At 40.8% G+C, this 21,151-nt stretch overlaps 5 protein-coding genes across 7 annotated transcripts in view; all 5 read left to right on the top strand.

The window, feature by feature from the left end:
* The window catches only part of LOC115759300, a 28,131-nt gene extending 18,162 nt beyond the window's left edge, over window positions 1-9,969 (top strand). For all 3 annotated transcript variants that reach the window (XM_030700203.1, XM_030700205.1, XM_030700204.1), the window contains 3 exons: window positions 80-197; window positions 8,147-8,268; window positions 9,493-9,969. In XM_030700203.1, coding sequence (XP_030556063.1) covers window positions 80-197; window positions 8,147-8,268; window positions 9,493-9,581 — 329 coding nt within the window. In that variant the 3' untranslated portion in view covers window positions 9,582-9,969. The remainder of the gene's footprint in view (window positions 1-79; window positions 198-8,146; window positions 8,269-9,492) is intronic.
* A 627-nt stretch (window positions 9,970-10,596) lies between these two features.
* LOC115759299 (cartilage oligomeric matrix protein-like) lies at window positions 10,597-14,416 on the top strand. Its single transcript, XM_030700202.1, has 5 exons — window positions 10,597-10,846; window positions 10,912-12,389; window positions 12,448-12,587; window positions 12,654-12,790; window positions 14,266-14,416. Exons 1-4 carry the CDS (start codon window positions 10,799-10,801, stop codon window positions 12,722-12,724), a joined length of 1,737 nt encoding a protein of 578 aa, XP_030556062.1. The 5' UTR covers window positions 10,597-10,798; the 3' UTR covers window positions 12,725-12,790; window positions 14,266-14,416.
* Window positions 14,417-16,830: 2,414 nt separating this feature from the next.
* Window positions 16,831-18,337, top strand: LOC115759302 (RNA polymerase II degradation factor 1). The gene is made up of 2 exons (XM_030700206.1): window positions 16,831-16,929; window positions 16,984-18,337. Exon 2 carries the CDS (start codon window positions 16,993-16,995, stop codon window positions 18,061-18,063), a length of 1,071 nt encoding a protein of 356 aa, XP_030556066.1. The 5' UTR covers window positions 16,831-16,929; window positions 16,984-16,992; the 3' UTR covers window positions 18,064-18,337.
* A 363-nt stretch (window positions 18,338-18,700) lies between these two features.
* LOC115759303 lies at window positions 18,701-19,405 on the top strand. Its single transcript, XM_030700208.1, has one exon. The coding sequence runs from the start codon at window positions 18,790-18,792 to the stop codon at window positions 19,243-19,245; it is 456 nt and encodes a 151-aa protein (XP_030556068.1). The 5' UTR covers window positions 18,701-18,789; the 3' UTR covers window positions 19,246-19,405.
* Window positions 19,406-20,303: 898 nt separating this feature from the next.
* Window positions 20,304-21,138, top strand: LOC115758415. Its single transcript, XM_030699064.1, has 2 exons — window positions 20,304-20,399; window positions 20,462-21,138. Exon 2 carries the CDS (start codon window positions 20,464-20,466, stop codon window positions 21,085-21,087), a length of 624 nt encoding a protein of 207 aa, XP_030554924.1. The 5' UTR covers window positions 20,304-20,399; window positions 20,462-20,463; the 3' UTR covers window positions 21,088-21,138.
* Window positions 21,139-21,151: the final 13 nt, after the last annotated feature.

Raw genomic sequence — 21,151 nt, 5'->3', positions numbered from 1 at the left:
TTCATTGCGAAACACACCCAGCTCACAACCGAACCCAGCTCAAACTTCATCTTAATTCTCTTCATCTTGCTGCCCACAGGCGTTGATTGCCACGAGACCGCCTCGGGACCCAGGTGCGGCCGTTGTCCTGCTGGCTTCATTGGCGATGGCAAAGTCTGCAAGCCGGGCGTCAGCTGCGCGGACAGGCCCTGTTTTCTGTAAGTGCCTAGTGCGAACAAATTAACTTCAAGCTTATTTTTTGTTGTTGTAGCTTTTATGTTTTTATACATATATATATGTATATATACTATATACCACAACGTTAATGGCGTCAGGGGCGTGGCCAGTGCATCCATGTTAATTGTATTTGTCATGCTGTTGCCTTGATGCAGTTGGACGCCCGACGCATGAAAGGCGCCGCTGCCTCACGCAAAATGTCGCTCAGGGCATTCGCCAAGGGTTTCTCTCACTGAGTCTGCAATTATTTGCATATGGCCTTAATGGCAATTTGATGTTGTTTATGGCTTAATGATGCAGTCAAGCGACTCTTCCCTGCCACTTTAGACAGCTGAAGCCTTTTCTATCTATGATTGATAAGTGTTGCCCATTGAGATTTCAATTCTGCAAGCCATGTCGATTGAAGAAGCATCAGCATGCTGATTAGTGAACGAAAAAGAGCATGGAGATTGTCATTGGCCACAGTAGATTCTCCTTTTTGATTATAGTCCTAAGGCCATTAGTTATGTTCAGCTTCCATTCAGTCGGTTATCCTTGTGACAAGTGCTTAGATCTCGGAGTCTCGATATGCCAATCCAAATGTGCAAAATGCCTAATCCCTTGTCGGCTTAAGATAAAATCTGGCTACTCCACTTAGCACTTAGTCATTCAAGTTTATTGCCTTACGAATAAATCGGCTTTGCAGCTTTTTAAAAATCAGCTTTAATAGTGACATGCAAGAGCTTAGACTAGCCAAGTTTGTTATTCAAGATCTTTATAAAATGAAGAACTCTGCAAACAATGATTGTTACTGTTGTCTACTGGATTATTTTAAGTCACAACATCTAGTTGATTCCCATACAGAATTAAGCAGTTATATAAATTCTAAAACTATTTTTTGTTGGGATCTGATTTACAAACTTTATCTAGGTCTATTAATCTATTTGCTAATCCATTTGCTGAGAAGCCAAAACAAGAATGAACTTATTTATAAGAAGGGATAGGGCCGAGTGATAGCGAGAGAGACAGGGAAGATGACTTAGAAGGACACTATAAAGTGCGGCAAAGAGGTGGATAGACAGAGAGAGATAGTGAAGTAAAAAAGGGGAAAAGGAGAGAGTGGAGAGAGGAAGAGAGAAAGAGACGAAGATTTGCAAATCAACAAATAATGGACAATTTTTCAAGGGAAAATTCTAATTGTTATAAACCTTGCCTGTCCGCATATAAATGAACATAGTTTCTTCTAATGAAGATTACAGACAGATATAATTAATATGAGAAGAAAAACAAAAACCAAAGGTTTTACTCACATTAAAGCTGCTTAGAAGTGCGATTGGTTTCAAATAGAAAAATATGCACTTAACATAAGTCACCTGCTGATATCTAAGGTACTTAAGAGCGCAGCTGGAACTAGCCCAGCGCAGCCTTAAAGGCATCAAAAGTAGCCTACACATATTGCATTTGGCGGAACCTAGTCGTTAAACCACCCACAGCACATATAGAGTTTTGTTTGGGTACCGGAAGAAAGGGCCACGGGTGAAAGGAGATCAAGTTCTGGTTTGGCTTTGTAACTGGGCCCATTTATGTCAGACTCGAGCAACTAATTATGCATAAGACCCACAGCAATGTCAGTGTATATTGGACTAATAAAAACATAAATTCTAGAAGTTCGAAATTGAGAATAGACATGTCATAAATATGTTAAACAAAACGCATAACATGCCATAACGGAACGGAACGGGGAATATTTTGTAGAAATTCCTAAACAAAATGCAACAAAACCTTTGCAATAATACAAAGGGAATAAAGTAGAAGATGGTAAGCTGTGAGGTCTGGACCACAAATGGCACTTGAAACTGCCGCATAAATTAGTTAAATGTTGTGCAGGCAACCCGCACAGATATATACGCAAACCATTGAGACAGAGAAGCGAGAACCGAGAACTGAGAACTGAGAACTGACTGACTTCATTGTGTCAAAACACTTAAAGTGATTTCGGTCTCTGGGCTCGACTTGAAATGTGAGACCCCTAACTGTAGCAACAACCGACAAGTGAGCGCCTGGCCACGCGCGCCGAGGAAGCAGCTGAAGACCATAAATTTGTTTAAATTATTGGAAACGGGCCCGGACGGGCCACAATCTCTGCTGTATTATTGTAGGTGTCTAGGCCAGAAGGGATCGCTCTCCCTTTGGAAGGTGCGCCCTCGGCTGACCGTATTTTAATTTGCATAAAATTGTTTTAAATGTTGTCAGCATTGTCGGGCAACGCCGCCGACTCGTTACTGTCATCTTTCATTATCGATGAAATGTGGCCAATGTGTGTGGTAAACACGGCCACAACTCTTGACCATGATTTGAATTTAGAACCCACGAAAGGTTTCTCGTACCGGCGTCAGAGTTAAACATGGCCAACGCTTTGTTTGCCTGACTTTTGATCAGAGTTTCGTATGTTCAAATCAATTCTATTAAAAAGCCATAAAACTTGCGCTAATGACATGCACACCTGTTGATCCTTTGTTGTCCGCTGCTATCACGGCGTTATATAAGTTCTTGGCCCATTGTGTTTAAATTGTTAATGAACTTTTTATTGTTGCTCATCTTTGGGGATGTTCTACATTGTTAATTTGTTGGGCAATGCATTAAAGATTCCATAAGGAATAAACTAAGCGGCGAGTACTTTAGTTATTTGTGATATTATAAATGAATTCCCATCTATAAACTATCATTTTTTCATATTTCATATTTTTAAATATTGGTAGAGGAATATCGCGGTACAAGGGGAAAGGGAAAAAATCTTCTGTAATAATGAATCAATTTTAAATTATATATTCCGGTAGGCTCAATGATAAATATCGAAATTTCTTAGAACTTACTTCCTGTTTGAACGGTAGGATCTGACCAAGATCCATTTTGAGCTTTATTCGCTCCATTTGGTGATTCTTCTAATGCTCTTTGGTCTTGTGCAAGTTTTTTGTGAGGAAATAAAGCGATAATAAGGCAATGAATTAGGGTTTGAATGAGTATAATGTATCCTGTTAGGTGGATGGTACTTTATATTAATATTTAATTAATATTATAAGACGGCTAGTTCCTTTCCTTCCAAGATATGTTTGTGTGTGTTCGGAAACCTGGCAGCTGAATATTTCTTTACTTAAAATATATTTAAATAGTTTATTTGAAGTGTTATGGAGATTTTTGCTGAAAGCATTTGTAATTAACCTTTTATAAAAAGTTCTTTAACTCAATTATAGGCTAAGGTTCAGGGCTTATTAAAACAGTGCATTCAGACTTAGCTGTATGAAAGGCACTTTCCATTTCCAACAGCAGACTGATCTACTAAAACTTATTGAGCAGAGCCTAATTTGAAAACCCAATCATAGTTAAGCCTGCAGCCACAAGAGTTTCACTGCCTTTCAACGCACAATTTTCTGTGGCTGTTGTTCAATTTAAATTATGCGCATGATGAAATAATCAGCAATGCAATCAGGCTGCAGTCAAGAGAGATTATGTTACTCAGCTTAGCTGCAGATTGAGATTTAGATAGAGATTCCGATTTCGATTCCGATTCCGAATCCGATTCCAGCTGCAACATGTGTTGTGAACAATTCCAAAACAGAATTCCATTTGATTATGGCAACAACTTTCCCACAGATTCTTTGGGGCCGGGTCGAAACAAAACGTTTACACAGCCTGGTAAAAGCAGTGCGACAGAGTCAGCAATATTGAGTAAGAAAGAGAGAGATGGAGAGTGAGAGAGGGAGAGGTGAGATGGGGCTGCGTTCACAGCAACATCAAAGTTCGGTGGAACGCATATCTCAGCCGCGAATCGAGTTCGCCTACGCACCAAAAAAGCAACAGCCGTGCCGCAAAAGTGGAGCCATTGATTCCAAGTTGACGTTGTCGTTGTTGTTGTTGTTGTTGTTGCTGTTGTTGTTGCTGTTGACTGTGTCGCCGTGGACTGAGGCAGCGTTTGACTGCTTGAATTCAAATTAATAGCCAACTGGCTCTGGCTCTGGCTGGGGCTGTGGCTGTGGCTGCTCGCTTGGTTCGTTGCCCGTCCGCCGCAATGAAAACAAAAACAAGCCAAGTCAAGACCAAGTCGAGAGCCAGCCCCAGAGATCGAGTCGCGGCTAAAGCTGTAGCTGAAGCTGGAGCCGGCAGCCAACCTACTGCCAACCTCACAGATAAGTGGCCTGTGGCAAAATAAACGCCGCTTTATGGCAGTTAGTTGTAGTTTGTCCAAAGCGTGCGCCACATGGTGGTTGTTGTTGTTGTTGTTGTTCCCGTTGTTGTGGATGCATCTCACAACTGCTCCAACTCCTTTAAGGGAGAGCCAACCGTTGCCTGTTGTTAGGAGTAAGTGGTATGCATTTGCATGGCATGCGCTACCATTAGAAGCAATTTGGGTGGGATAAAACCTGGCTGCCCAGCGATCTCAGCTTTTCCAATAATAGATAAGTTTTGCAAACTTTGCGACCTATATGCACCATGGCAAAGTGATTTGGCTAAGAAATGGTTTCATTGCGCTTTTCAAATGGTTATCAGCGCATGAAAAATGGTAGACGAAACAGATTCGAATGAGCTGCGAAATAAGATTGTAAAGTGTTAACTAAATGTGTGGAGATTTATCACTGAATAAATTATAAGTTGTGCTTAGGATTTTTTCGTATTCCCAAATATCTATTAACTATCTTTGACATTTAGCCAAAAATGTTGAAATTAATTACATAACTATGCGAAATGTTTTTTGATATTTTCTATTGTTAGTTGTGAGGTATAAATTTTTAGATTTTTTATTCTCTTTTTTTATCTTTTTTCCTAATTGTATGGACAGTTATTTATAATAATAATTGATATACAGAATTTCTACGCTAACTGAAGGGTTTGCTCAAAAAGGCTCAATAAGAAATTGATTATCTTAGCAACCTATTCAGAATATTTGATTCTCTTTTTATTTTATTTTTTATAGCTGATAGCAAAAATATTTGTTTTCAGCCAGAATGTTGGTTGAAATCTCAGCCAGAAAAGGGCATGTGTTGCTGTCTTAAATAAAATTAGCTTTATTTTTGCCTAACTACCTGCTAAAAATATTATTTTATATTTACAAATTTTTCATTTGTTTATAGTTTTATAAAATAATATTTGCAGCAGCCTAACGCCTATGCCTGGCTTTATTGGGCCCTTAGGTTGGCTGCGTGTCAGGCATTTTGTAGCTCATTTTGCGCTGCGACCAGATCCTAAGAGCTTTGTGCCTGCTTCAAATCCATGTTCACACATTACTCAGAGTCCGCTGTTCGAGGTTCACGTCCATGTCTAAAGGTTTTGTGTCTTTTTGGGTGGTGCCTGGCAAGTGTTTGAACTGGACTTGAGCAGAGGCAGCAGCAGCACCAGATGAAGAGGAAGAGGCAGAGGCAAAAGGCAACAGCAGCCGGACAACTAGCAGGCAGCCTTTTGGCTGAGTCCAGGTAGGGTCCAGGCAGCAAATTGGAATTATGAATTATGAATGCGTGGTTAATAAAAAGAACGAGCAACAACAAGAAGGCAAACGGCAAGTGGGTTCGTCATGCTAACTGTGTGTGTGTAGATGGTGGACGGTAGACGGTGGATTGTGTATGCAGCAGGGGGGAGGGCGGGCAGTGGCAGAAATGCTAATGCGTTCCCCGATGCGCTTGACTGGCTATTTTCCCAGCACTCAAACGACGCCGATGGACGACTCTCGCGGTGGTATCCAAGACAATATGGTCGACTGAACTGAAACAAAGCTGAAAAGCGCAAAGTGCCGGACGCCTGCGAACAACGCCAGAAAGCGAAAACCCCTACGCAACATTTTTCTACTTCGTGTTACTCCCTATTTCCCCCTCCCTCTCTCTCTCTCTCTCTGTCTTTGGCATGGACGCGAACATGGCTTGAACCCCTTGCCACTTAAGTACTTAACACTTTTTGCTAATTGTGCGTTGTGCGCCGCCAAATGCTTCTACCAAAATATTGACGATCGCACACACACACACACACACACACGCCCGACAAGTGTTGTTGCCCACCAGCAGCTGCGGCTGATGAATCCACCAAAACTGACAGCGCAAACTCTTAGCCACACTAAAGAAAACAACACTCGAATACTTTTTGCGCCTCAATTCAAGCTAGGCTGTCCACAGCTCGGGGCATATAGCATTTGACGTGGGCTATGACAAGCCGGAATTCCTTATAGTTATCGACCATATAAAGGGCGTAACCTGTGCTTGAAGGCTTGTCATTTTCATATATTGTGGGCTGCTCTACTGGTTAATTACAAAAAGCAATTCTTGATTAGACTTTGTATCAGCAAAAGAATTTTTAAGAAACGCAATTCTAAACGTTATCTGAAAAAATATGTGTTTGATGGTTTTGTGCAAATGTATGTGACGGGTAGAAGGAAGCAGTTCCGAAGTTTATATATGTTCTTGATCAGGGATATGTCTGGGTATCCGACTGTATGAACATGTCTCGGGAAAAAAAATCTGAATGCTTCTATAACAAACGAAGCACATGCTTATCACTTTATCAATATGTTTTCCAATACCGATACAAATTGATTTTCAAACATGGTATTTAAGGCAAGACTCGAAAATTATCAAACATGATGCGTCTTAGTCTTGCATAGCTTAAACAATTTACACATATTTTTATTTCTAGATATCTTTCAAAGGTGCAAAAACTCATTTTTAAAGGCAGAGCATTCGGATTGGATAAATGCATATGCCATTGTTTGAGAACTGAATATCTCATAATGATCGGACTTTAAACGCCGAAGTTAATCAAGAATACATTTTCCATATATGTGCTATGTATACGAATGAATAGTAGGAAGTTTGAATGTTTCGTTGGGCTAGCTTCTGGCTGAGTTTAGGGTATATGCTCGTCGGTCACTGCCGACCAGAGTACTCTTAGCTGTTTTTAAACGATTTCCTACTTCTGCGTTACATTTCAAACAGAATTTGACTAGGCAGGGCTTTGTCTCTGTCTTCAACTCTCTTGAGCTATTGACTCTGCCCACATGATTGTGGAGTACGTCTTTTTCTTCTTCTTTTTGAAAACTGACCGCTGTGTAGATTTTAGCCATAAAATATGGCAACGGATGGCTTGTGGGTCAGTTGGGCACAGTAGTTGGATGTCTGGCCGTGTGATGGACTTCCTGGGAAATGCGCGTTCAGCGATTGCAATGAGTTATGTCCTGGGAGAGTTTCAAGCTGGGCAACGGCGTTACGCAGCTGTTGGAGCTGAGCTGAGCTCAAGCGTAACCTGGATAATAACTAATGTCCGTGTCATGATATGTAAATGTTATATGGAAGCCATAAGCAAATCCCACACTGCTCGTCCAAACATAAAGAGAAATTTACATGCCATCCAGCTTGTAACTGCACTTTTTTGTGTTTTTTTTTTGCTGTTGTTATTGTTGTTGTTGTTGTCTTTTTTGGCCATGGGCCATTTGGACTTGGACATCATCCTACGAGGCAACAGACATGCACACACAGTGCACAGGCACAGTGCCTTCTTTTATTTATTTTGCCTCAACGGTTTTTAATAACATTTTCATGTAATTGTAATTTTCTTTGCGTCTCACAACTTCCTCCCAAAACCCGAAAGCCTGAACACCTTCAAGTCCCGAGTCCCGCACAAGACACACACATGTCGGTGCTTTTGTGCCCAAGAGTAGGGTCCAAGGAGGGTTCCATTTGGTAACCTTTTTTGTCTGTCGTCTCTCACTCTTCGGCCTTTTGTGTTATATATCCCCCGTACCCAGGCGAAGCGCACATCATTAATAAATTTGACTTTGTATGGTGTTTTTGGTTTTCTACAATCTTTTGTTGTATATTTGTTCCTGGCTGTCAGTATTAATAATAATAAACAATATGTGGCCCCAAACAAAAGCACAGCCCATCAACATTTAACTCTCTATACTCCATACTTGCAGAGGCGTTCAGTGTCACGATACGGTGAACGGTGCCCAGTGTGACTCCTGTCCGGCTGGCTATGAAGGTGATGGACGCACATGTTCGCTACGTAATCCTTGCCTGGACACACCATGCCCCTCAGGTAAGTCAATAAACATAACAACAACAACAACAACTATGTGTGTTTATGTATTGGATTGTGTTTTCCTCTTTGCGGTCTGTTTGACTCTTTGATTAGTTTAAGTCTCGAGTGGAGATTTGGGGCCACGTTTTGTTTTCAGCTCTTTTATGGCTAATTTGACTTTGTCGTGCCCTGGGCCAAAGCCAGCCGTGTGGGTTGGGTAGCTAGCTTAGAAGCTTGGCCGGGGATGAGTCAACAGCACATAAGATCTTCAATCTTAAAGCAGCTTCTTTAATTTGCAACATTTAAATAAAAGTTGAACAGCGGGAATCAGATTGAACTCAGTTCAAAGCAGATATATAAAAGCCATGTTTCTGCAGTCAGATTTATTCATCTTTTTTTATTGTTTTAATTACAACTTCATGATATATTTAACGAATTTAATTCGTTTAGTTATACAAATTAGCGTCAGATAAAAAACGCATTGTAAACGATTTTATTAAAAATAATAGAGGTAGTCCTACAATTTGGAGCTGGGCATTGAGACTGAGCAGAAATATATTTGTTATTATGGTTTTCATTAAATTTGTTATATTTAACAAATGCGTACCATATAAAAGTAGTAAAATAATCCAACATTTTGAAAATTAGTAGAGGTAGTCCTGCTATTTTGAACAGATATTTATTTGATATATATGCTATAGGATTGAAATATGTTTTTACATAAAGAGTTAATTATTTGTGCAGCTTGGTATATCCACAAAAGTCTTGAGCATATATATTTTTTTAAATTTAGACAATTTTTCTTTTTCAATAAATTGATACGCCCGACCAATTGGCCTGTAGCGTACACAGTTCACACGACTGTTTGATTTATTAATGCGCAGCTCGAAAAAAATGTTATAGAACGCAAAGAGCGCAGCGCTGAACCCTTTTGATTGAAATCCCCTGAAAATTATAGGTTACCAGGAGCAATTTTCAGTGAATGTGTGAAACAAGCATTGCTAATTAGAGCGCAGACGCAGTTGCCGACAAAAAGTTGGAGGCCAGGAACTTGAATCATATTTTTTGTGTTTAAAGGCTTGTCGGAATGTCGTGCCTTATATGTCAAGTTGGCTAATTGAATTCGGCAAAAGTACAAAGCATCTGTTTGAAGTGGGGGTGGATTTGCTTAGCAGACTGTATGACACAAATAACTGATATTTTATTATACGATATTAATGCATAAACAATTCTCATTATTAGGCAACATTCTAATGCCCACACATAATGTGCAGCACTATCAGAGGCAGAGCCAGTACACAGCACGCAAATACTCGGTTGTAACGAACTGAATCAGATCAGAGTAGAATTTAATTATAAATTCGAGTAACTTAGAGACAGAGAGCGAGAGCGAGAGAGAGCACATAATTAATCACTTATAAATAGTCATAAGTTGTAAGCTCTATGAATGGCAATCGAATTAATTCAAAGTATTAGCAACGTTTCGCCCTTAAACAATAAATCACAAAAGTACTTACAAAAATAATAATAAATACAATTAAATTAAATCAACTTTAAAAAACAAATAGTAAATACTCTAATAATACTTGGAAAAAGAAACCAACCAGAAAGTGGAGTTTATAAGCGTGTTACGAAATTTGTTTTCCCCTCTCTGTAATGCCTAAAATGAGATGTGAATAAAATTATACAGTATATTTTTCAAAAACATATCAAATTACATTTGTTTTATTTGAGCAAAAAAAGCTTTAAAAGCTTCAAATAGCACAGTGCGTCTGCGTTTTGGATACATTTTTGGTAAATAAAATTCAATTCCTCATTTATCTCAGCTATCTGTCTATCAAATTCATCTTTCATTCGACTTATCTTATCTTGTTATTGAATTCCATTGCGCTTCATGTTTATTCACTATCATTTTCTGGTCATGCTTTATAGGATTAGTTTATGTTTAAGGATTTGATTTGTTTGCATAACTTCAAATTTAGCACATAACCTCACTTTGTGGAATATATTGGATTAGGGCAACATTTTTATTTTAAACGCGCTCACATAATGCACACTTGTAATCCTAACTAACTAATCGTGATCCTGTGAAGCATAACATCTTTTACTAACAGCAAACATAACCTTGCTTTCTCCTGACTTAACCTCACTTTTATCACAATAGACAGAATACTCGAAATATTGAATAATTATTTGAATTAACATTTATTTTGGCAGGTGTCGAGTGCATTCAGTTAGGCTTCCCGCCCTACTTCCAGTGCATCTCCTGTCCACGTGGCCACAAAATCAATGGCACCACCTGCCACGACGTGGACGAGTGTGCGATCTATCAGCCCTGCGATGATAGGGCCATTTGCAGCAATCTCAATCCGGGCTTTCGCTGTGGACCCTGTCCGCCCGGCTTCGATGGCATCCATGCACATGGTAAATATTGTCTTTTTCTAATATCTTATTACTATAATAATATTGATTCCTTGCAGGCTATTCGGCGGACTACTTGGCAGTGGGCTTTCAAAAGCAAACCTGCTTGGATATAGACGAGTGCAAAATGGGCTTCTTTAGATGTCCGGAACATGCTGTCTGTCATAATAGCATTGTAAGTAAGCCCTTAAGAGATTCTAGATTCATACGTTCGCTTAAATTCTCTATAAAATCTTCTAGGGCTCCTACAGATGTCAGTGTCAGGATGGCTATGTGGCGAATGGCACCTTCAGCTGTCTATCTGCGGCCGATCTCTGTCCCGATGGCAGCATCTGCGCCAGAAATGCCGAGTGCGTGCCCACGGATAATTATCATTACCAATGCCGCTGCAGCGTCGGCTGGGCTGGCAATGGGCGTGTCTGTGGCAGGGATCGTGACCTGGATGGCTGGCCGGATGAGTCGCTGAACTGTGCGGAGGCACATTGCCGCCGCGACAACTGTCCAGACTTGCCGAATTCTGGTCAGGAGGATGCCGATCTGGATGGCATGGGCGATGGCTGCGACGATGATGCCGACAGCGACCAGGTGTTAAATGGCAAGGACAACTGCCCGTTTGCCTACAATAGCGATCAGCTGGACTCGGATCATGATGGCGTGGGTGATGCCTGTGACAATTGTGTCTTTATTTCGAATCGGCGGCAGCTGGACACCGACGAGGATGGCCTGGGCAATGAGTGCGACGAGGACATGGACAACGATTCGGTGCTTAATCAGTATGATAATTGTCCTGCGCTGCGCAATCCGAATCAATCCGATGTGGACAACGATGGTGTGGGCGATTTGTGCGACAATTGTCCAACCATACCAAATCCCACGCAGGAAGATCGGGACATGGATCTAGTGGGCGATGCCTGCGACAGCGACATTGATGGCGATGATGACGGCATACAGGACTCCGAGGATAATTGCCCCATGGTCAGCAACTCAGATCAACTGGACACGGATGACGATGGCAAGGGCGATGCCTGTGACGATGACATGGATGGCGATGGCGTGCCAAACTACAGAGACAACTGTCCACTGGCCAAGAACCCGCAACAGTTGGACATTAATCACAATGGCAAGGGCGATGTCTGCGAGGACGACGAGGACGAGGACGGCACGCCAAATATTATCGATAACTGTCCAAACAATTCCATGATACAACGCACCGATTTCCGCACTATACGTTCGGTTATCTTAGATCCTGAGGGCGATGCTCAACTGGATCCCAATTGGGAGGTGCATGCAAATGGTTCGGAGATTATACAAACTCTCAATTCCGATCCGGGCCTGGTGGTTGGTAGCGATTCGTTTGGAGGTGTCGATTTTGAGGGCACTTTCTATGTCAACGACGATACGGACGATGACTATGTGGGCTTCATCTTTAGCTACCAGAGCAATCGCAAATTCTATGTGGTGCAGTGGAAGAAGGGCACCCAGACCTATTGGCACTCGTCGCCTTTCCGCGCCTCTGCCGAGCCGGGCATCCAGATAAAACTGATTGACAGCAACACAGGTCCCGGCTCCATGTTGCGTAACAGCTTGTGGCATGCCGGCGACACGCCTGGCCAGGCAAGGCTGCTGTGGAAGGATCCACTGAATGCCGGCTGGAAGGAGAAGACCTCATATCGCTGGTCCCTGGTGCATCGACCTTCCATCGGGCTCATCAGACTGCGGTAATTTTGCCAAAATACAGTCTTTTTGTTTTAGCTAATGCATCTTATTTCCCTCTAGCATATATGAGGGCGAACGTTTGATATTGGACTCGCACAATGTTTACGATGCCACGCTCACCCTCAAGGGCGGACGACTGGGCGTTTTTTGTTTTTCCCAAGAAATGATTATATGGTCGGATCTGGTTTACAAATGCAACAGTGAGTAGAGGCCCTTTGGCACTTGCCTTGTCCTCACACAAGCTAATCAACATTTTCTCGACATAGCACGCGTACCGCCTCTCATCTACAACGAACTGCCCACACATCTCAAGCTCAAAGTGGAACTGGAGAACTAAGCAGAGCCCAGCCGCGGTGGTTATATAGGTTTCTGGTTTCTGGCCTAGCTTTCAAAGCAGCAAAAGGTAACAACCTTCTCAAGTCTCAAGCATATCAACTAAGTTCCAACTTAGTTGTCTGCTTGAACACGTCTTTGTTTATATCATGCAATAACAAAACCCGCTATTTTTAGTATAGGATTACAACTCAAAAGGACACTGCTTTATAAACTCGCAAAATCATAGTTTAGAACTATGCATACTCTCCAGCTTTGCTCTCCTGGATAAACCTGACGAGTCCTGTAGCAAACAACTTTTATTGTCCAAGGCTATAAACTAAGCTAAGGACATCAAAAGCATTCTTATAGTTTCCGAGATATAAAGTATTTTGTAATTCCTTGCGCATGCGACGAAAATTTTACAAGTCCAGGATTCTTAGATGACCCCCTAATGTTTTAATGCAGTTTGATGCAGTTAGTCCCTACGATCCTAACGCACCATGTCCTTTGAAAATATGCAAGGATATGGCCGAGCTATGGCTATTTTTCAAAGAAGGATACTTTTATAAAACTGGCCGTAGCTTTAGCATTTTAAGGACTTTCGGCATGTCCTTTGGCCCACAGAATGTCCTTATCTTGCCCATTTAGAAAATATAATAAAAAGGACGAAGGTCCTTCAAACAGCCAAGATGAAGGGATATATGTTTTGTACATTAAAATGGCTCTATCACAGCATTATCCTTGCACATCCTGTCAAGTCCTGTGTCAAACAATTTGTATTGACTAGGACTACAAACTGGCCAAAGGACATCCAAATCGTCCATGTGGTTTCTGAGATATGGCTTATTTTCTAAAAAGGACATTCTTTTTATAGCCATATCTTGGTCATATCCTTAAGGATACGAGAAGGATATACCTTTTTGAACTCGTGGGGAGCAGGACTATCGAATGGCATTCAAGGAATTCCAGGATTCGACAAAAAATTTCACTAAAATTTTTCACAGGGTTTAGTCAGAAAATTGCCAAAAATCGAAAAATTCGGGACTAACTTCGCCATTTGAAGGACTATCGCTATGTCCTTTGGACTGTAGATAGTCCTGATCCTCCCATTTACGAATATACAACCCAAAGGACGAAAGTCCTTCGGACAACAAAGTTTTAAGGACAAAATTGTCAACAGAAAATAGCTTATAACTCGGCCATATCCTGGCGTATCCTGACGAGTCCTGTGTCAAAACAATTGTATTGACCAGGACTACAATCTGGCCAAAGGACATCAAGATCGTCCTTATAGTTTCAGAGATATCGTGATTTTACTGTAATTTGATGATTTCAGCCAATTTTTCTTGCGGCCCGCGACTGAAAAATTACCAAGTCCAGGATTCTTAGATAACCCCATAATGTTTTAATGCAATTTGATGCAGTTGGTCCCTACGATCCTAACGCACCATGTCCTTTGAAAATCTGCAAGGATTTGGCCGAGTTATGGCCATTTCTTTTCTCAAAATACCCTTAAATCTCTCTTTTGACATTTTTAATATAAATGTGTTTTTATCTTTTCAGATTGAAGGACTCAAGGATTCGAATCGATTCAAAGGACTATTACGAATCTAACGAGGCTATTCCTTCCAGGATCAGACATATATTAAGCCAGATATAGTTATTTTTAGTAACAATCGAAAATACACGTAAAAATCAACAAATCTGTTAATTTTAACAAAAATAAATATTTAATACTATTTTTAAACAAATACCTGTTTTTCTACTTCCCAAGGGATATGGGATTCAAAAATCAACGGTTTTTAATAATTTGTTGCATACCCGAAAGGGGCGCCCTAATCTGCGGCTGGGTCCCAAATTTGTACTAAATTTCTGCTGAAGTACCAGGCGAACAGAAATGCTCAGGTCGATGAAAATTTAAAAAAAAAATTTCGTTGCATACGCGCAAGGGCAAAAATGTAACTCATTTAAAATGAGTGATGTTAAGCTATAGGTAATGTTAAATGAGTGCTGTAAAGCGGATGTTAACTAGCAGCTGCAGCTCATTTACAGGGGCTTCTGAAACAAAGAGAATACATATTTTTGGACCATTTCAATGCAAATTTTGCAGGGATCTGATCCTTTAGGTTGCCAAGGACTATATCGATGGCATGGTATAACCAAGGATATGATAGTCAACTAGGAACCATCCAGGGGCGGCTGTAAAAAACACATCATTTTGGAACATGCATGTCTTTAGGTTCGCTAGGACTATATCCTTGGTATTGAATAACCAAGGATATATAGGTCATCTAGGTACCAACGACCGCGGGCGTGGCAGATGTGGCTGAAAAACAATATTTATTTCAATATTTACAAGGACATTTTGTTAACTGTTTATCTATGGATATAGAGGCCATCTAGGTACCAAGGATATATGATTATCATCAAGTCCATGGGCTGAAAAATACAAAATTAAAATTTATTGAGTATTTTGAATGGATTTATAGAGCATAAATTACGTACAACTTCTGAAAAAAATAGTTGTTAAAAATCTTTTACTTGAAATATTTTACAAATATTGTTTTCAGAACCGTTTTGGATTTGGCAACTAAAACTATTGTAATCATTCCCATTATGAACGCAATTTCGTAATTAAATATTAACATTTGATACTCCCGATCCGTACAAGTCCGAAGACGTATACCATTTTCACTCAAAACATTTTTAACAGCTTTACACGACTGCTAACTAAAACTCATTTATGTTACGCGTACGCAGAGTGGGGACACATTGAGCATGTAAACCATAAACTTGAGTGGGTGCCATTCAAAGGTAGGAGATCAAGGGTAGATAATCATAAGATAAATTCTTCACTGAAACGAAAACCGGTAAAAATAAAAATGCATGTGAACGTGAATGAAAGCGAAACAACGCACAAGCAATAACATGACATACGAAGATCCCACTCAAGAAAACACACATCCAAACATAAGTATGCAGAGATAATCGCCAAATATGTTGTACATATGTATGTATGTATGCCTGCTAGTGCATTATCTTCTCATGCATCGCACTCTTGCAATTCATTTTACGAAATGAAAAATTGATATTTTTTGGTATACTTCGAACGGCTTCATATTGGTTTATTAAAGTCGGTTTTCGGCCAGATTACGTTTCGTGAAATTATTTTAAATCGATAGAACTGTACAAATTTACATATGTATGTATATTCTTTTTTTTGACAAACTTTGGCATATGATTTTTCAATGTCACTTGATACTCCACAGGATCCGCACGCGTTCGATAATATACACCTTTAGAAAGATGGACGACATTTACCCGAGAATTTTCACCAATAATAATTTTAAACAGCTTTACTCGGCTGCTGGCATTCAACTAAAGCAGACAAATTTTATGCGCAACCAAAATGGACGAAAAACCAACGGAGCGCACATTGAGCAAGCAATCCGCAAATTCGACTGAGCGCAAAGCTAGATAACGTACAAGCAATCACACACATGCATAAATAGACAGCATGCAGAGCGAATTGCCAAAATTGTACAAATGTATGTGTATGTGCGTGCTTGTGCATTATCTACATATGCATTGCGCTCTCCTGAATTTTTGTGAGCAGCAACAAGAATTGCTCTCACTGCTGTGTGCCGTTTTTTTTTTTAGCATTCACACACATGCATATGCAAATAGATACATACGTACAAGCACACACACACACAAACATATACAAGTAAAGGGCACTGCCGGGCGCAGAAAATGTTGCTGAAAAATACTTATGCATGGCGTTCGCACGAATTTGCGGTGTTTGCTTTATTTTGACTTTGTTTGACCCCAGTAGGAAATATGACATATTGTCAATAATAATTAATTGCTAGTTATTTAAGAATGTTGAGAAAGCAAAGCAGCTTCTCGCAAGCTCTGTTAAAGTTGGTTCGATTTCAGCGAAGACAAGGCTAGATGTTGCATTAGTTCAAGCCGTGAACAGTGTTGGCCACAAGACAAATGAATGCCTTGACACTGTGCAACACTGAAGAGAAGTCGCCAACGCAGTTGTTAAATGAATAACACCTCGGTTCTTTTGATTTGAATTTGTTGTATTGAACATAGGAGCAGTGCAGGCCTAGATTTAAAACATTTTATCAACCGTAATTTTCGAAAAAATAACAATAAAAATAGTCTTGCTACCTAAACAGTCTGAAATTCTGTCAGTCTTGCAACAAATAGTTCAGGGTAAGTTAACCAACATTGAGTAGCTGACAAAAGATATGAGAATCGCTCCATCAGATAGTAATTATGGCCAGTTGCGATGTGCAAGCCACTCCATCGGATGACAATATAGAAGAGGATACAGCCGAAGCCGAAACACAGACCGAATCAGTCAATAAATTTGAAGCCCGTACTACCAAGAATGGGACCGTGCCGCAGCCAACCAAAATTCCGGGACCCGTACGCCTAGATAACACCGGTAGCTACATCCACACCAGTACTCGCAAGTACACCAGCCTGATGAAATCGCTGCAGACCAAGGGCGAACACGATGACAGCTTCAGCAGCACCAGCACCCTGGTGAACACAGCCGAAGATTCCGGCATCCAAATGGACTGCTCAACCGTAGAGACCGATGAAATGAATGCATATTCGGATATTCCGTGTCAGCCGAGCAGCTCCACGCCCCGTCTGCAGCGCAGCACCGATACGGTTGCGATCAGTGGAAGTCTCCAGGAATTGGAGGAGGCCGAGCAGCAGACTCTACGCGTGCTGCAGCGTGCAGTCGCCGAAATGGAGGCGGATGTGGCACTACACGCTGAGCTACTTGAGGAACAGATGAAGCTTGAGCTGGAGAACCAGCAGAAACTGCAATTTGAGGAGGACGTCCAACAGGAGTTTAAGAAAACGCTGTTGCCAGAAACAGTCGAGGAGCAGAAACAGCAGCAGCAGCCAGATCACAAGCAGCTGAAGCTGCAGCCCGAGCAACAGACACCGTCCATCCATGCCAGAGCTGGTGTCCGTGAGCGCAAGCATGTGCGAGTGGAGCAACTGCTTGAGGCGGAGCACGACATTGAATTGCTGCACAAACTGCTCCAGGTGGACGAAGGCGAGCAGCTGGCCCATGGCGAGCTGAATAACGCTCTGGCCCAGCCCAGCGAGAAGCTTTGTTTGCCCGATCTGAACGCCGGCAAGGACATGGAGGATCTGGATAGATGCGCTACCGATTCAGCTGCAGCTGAGTTCAATCGCAAACACATTAGCCTTCTGCACTCGCTGCTGCATATTATCTGTGGAAAAGGCATCCGCAAACTGAGCTATCCCATACTATTTTGTGGCATGGCTGTTGGTCTGATTTATTACTTTCGTAAGGATTAGGGCATTGTAGGCGTAAACCAATTTGGCGTAACAAATTCCCAAAACACACAAATTCAAGGGCTTTGCATGTGCGCAACGAACGCAACTAAATCGATTTCCAGTTGAGTTCCCAAAATTATATTTATTTTATTAATAAAATAAATCGCCTATACTGCCACAAATCCTGCGGCGCTACAAAAAAGTCACTGTTTTCGGAACTGGATATGAAACAAACAACAAGCAATAAATGTAACTAACTTTATATCAACAAACAATCAATAAATAAACATGCGTCATTTTAATAGTCAAACAATATGTTTTTGTCTTTGCATTTTTGCCGCAGCATAAGGAAAATATTGAATGATATTGGGGCTATCTGCTCGAAAGAAATATTGATTTTAGCTCCAGGAGCGGGAAAGAACTGTACATATATGTTCTATGAGAACAAGAACAAGAAATCGGTGCACGACTAGCAGATACCCTAAGTTGCCCTTACAATCATTCTAGCAAAGTGATCTAGCTCGGTATTTACAGTCCGATCTTTACCAGCGCTCAAATATGGCATACAAGAGGCGCAAGGATCTGCCAATTTTGGGGTAGTATAGCAGGCATACAAGGACTCAAGTTGTGTTTACATGTGCACTGAACAAATTGTCAGTGTTAGGAAATAGTTTGGAATTATTGGGAAAAATTGTAAAAATTGTAAATCGTTTTTAATTTTTATTTTTTTATTGCTGGCGCAAAGAAATGGCCGCCATAGAATCCGTTTGTCTTGCCGGCCTATTGCATCTCATATTTCGATTTGCTTTATATATAACACCGCAGTCGAAGCTAAGGACGCCCGGTCCCGTAATGCCCACGGCCATCGTCTTCCTGGCGCTATTGGATGTCATCTACGATAACCGTATACTTCCGCTGCGCTTCAACGATATGTCGCCGGGCTTTAAGTACATTTTCGAGACGATTATGGCCGTGTTTATCTTGGAGATGGGAATGCTGATCTGGCAGTCGATCGAGCACTCCATTTACTTGTTCGCCAAGGGCACACTGCTCGGCCTGGACGTGGTCTCCAAGCAAACCTATTATAAGCAGGAGAACCTGATCATTGGAGCCTTCACCCTGCCGCTGTCTCTGGCTATTTTAATCGCAGCCGCACAGGCTACGGATCACTACCAGATGTTCCGCCGTAGAATCGCAAACTAGAGAAATATTGTGCTGGCTGGGAATAATGGACATTGTCGACGTTAAAGTGAATTCAAAACCTATATAAGATATACTTTGAGAGATGTATTCGAATCAAGAACGGGCTAGAGTTGTGCTTTTTATGTTGATTCAATTAAAACGGTTTATAATAATTAAAACGGAAAATGTTCATGAATCCTAGTCTTCGTGAAGTCTTAAGAGATGGAGCAGGGCATACTAGAGGGTGTATAAATGCTTTTTTTTTCACTATTTGATAACTCTAGATCTTATCAAGTTCGTGGTACGGGGCGCGGGGGGTAGGCTATTAATGCTCTTTAAGCATATATACACTTTTTATATATTTTATCAATTTTGTTCATTTTGGGATTTCAACACACGAAACTGACCACATTAATTAAATTTGGTGCACAGTATTTCAAATGACTGAATATTTTATATTAATTTAAAGCAATAAAAATTCTATTTGACCGAGCCGAAGTAGTTGTAACAAAACGTATGTATGTATGTATACATATATACAAAAAAGTAAAAAAAACGCTAAAGAAACAACAAAATCAAATGGCTGAATAAAAAGAGAACGCTGAAATTAAGCACGAGAGCAATTGTAAGCAGGAGAGTATTTGCAGTTTACAGTTGCACACGAATGTGCAAGAGATAAAATAAAAAATAACGGAGCCTTACCAACAACTGCTAGTCCACGCAATTGAATGGCAAGCAAAGCACAAAACGCAAATTTATAAACTGAATTCACAAAATTCGCGGAAAACAACACTTACCCGGAATAATTTAAATATTTGCAATAATTTAGTCTTAAGCGCTGGTTATTTAAATATAAATCACAGAAAATACGGAGCGCACAGAAAAAAACACGTCAATTCGCATCAAAATTCTGCATCTACTGATCATAAGTGTGTACACATGCACTTACAGAATATTTATGTGTGCCCCACTCTCACTCTCTTTCTCTCTCAAACACAACTCTGTTAAATAGCTTCATTTGTATGAAATTAACATCACATTGGCCTTGGCTAACATTTTTGATATATGCAAGCTGGACTTGCACATACATTTCAGTTATTCTCATAAGTTTTTATCGAAGTTAAGTTTTAAGCATTTTAAATAAATACTCCAAATTGATTGTTTTTTAATTCAAGGTAAGCATGCAATCTATATACATAAAGCTTCAAGATATAGTCACCTTATATCTCTGTTGTAGCCATGGCGTCTCTCGAATCCGTTCTTGTCGCTGGCCTGGTGCATCTCTTCTTTCGCTTTGCCTTGTACATTACACCGCAGTCCACGTACCTGACGCCCGGCCCGGCACTGCCCACAATAATTGTCGGTGTGGCTATATTGGATCTGATCTATGATTACCGCATTGTTCCCTTGAGCATGTATAAGAGGGCACGGGGCATCAAATATATTTGTGAGTGCTTGGTGGCAATACTCTTCCTGGAGGTGGGCATGCTCATATTCTGGCAGACGATCGAGCATCTTGTTTATTTAATTGCCAAGATGCTGTTGCTGGAAATGAATATTGTCAGCCTCGATTACTATTATCGACATGAAACTTTCATAATTGGCTTGTTCACATTGCCGATATCTCTGGGGTTTCTGGCCCTGGTAGCGGGGATTACCAACCATTTCAAGATGCTTTCTCGTCGCTATATGTCGCCCCAGACACATGTCTACCTCCGCTTGGACAATACGGTTCGCTTTCTGAGGCACACCGATCGCTACAAGAATATTAGGTGCAGGGAGGCTTTCGAGAAATACAATTCGACTGGCAACGATCCCAAACGTAGATCCGTATGGGTGAGATACTTTCAGAATTATACGTAGGTAAAATATGTACATAATTTGAGTTTCATTAAATTGTTTTGTACTTTTATACAAAAGGATTTTA

This window comes from Drosophila novamexicana, unplaced genomic scaffold (genome assembly GCF_003285875.2).
Source record: "Drosophila novamexicana strain 15010-1031.04,08,12 unplaced genomic scaffold, DnovRS2.1 tig00000193-arrow-pilon, whole genome shotgun sequence".
Classification (NCBI taxonomy): Eukaryota; Metazoa; Arthropoda; class Insecta; order Diptera; family Drosophilidae; genus Drosophila; species Drosophila novamexicana.
This window is presented reverse-complemented; position numbering and strand designations above follow the sequence as displayed.

What these genes read in the sequence shown, in the direction of transcription:
- LOC115759303 (XM_030700208.1), top strand. Translation starts at nt 18,790, where the DNA reads ATGGCCGCCATAGAATCCGTTTGTCTTGCCGGCCTATTGCATCTCATA.
- LOC115759302 (XM_030700206.1), top strand. Translation starts at nt 16,993, where the DNA reads ATGGCCAGTTGCGATGTGCAAGCCACTCCATCGGATGACAATATAGAA.
- LOC115758415 (XM_030699064.1), top strand. Translation starts at nt 20,464, where the DNA reads ATGGCGTCTCTCGAATCCGTTCTTGTCGCTGGCCTGGTGCATCTCTTC.
- LOC115759299 (XM_030700202.1), top strand. Translation starts at nt 10,799, where the DNA reads ATGGGCTTCTTTAGATGTCCGGAACATGCTGTCTGTCATAATAGCATT. An exon ending in CTGTCTGTCATAATAGCATT is followed by an intron (nt 10,847 to 10,911) that starts GTAAGTAAGCCC and finishes AAAATCTTCTAG; the next exon opens with GGCTCCTACAGATGTCAGTG. An exon ending in TCTGGTTTACAAATGCAACA is followed by an intron (nt 12,588 to 12,653) that starts GTGAGTAGAGGC and finishes TTCTCGACATAG; the next exon opens with CACGCGTACCGCCTCTCATC.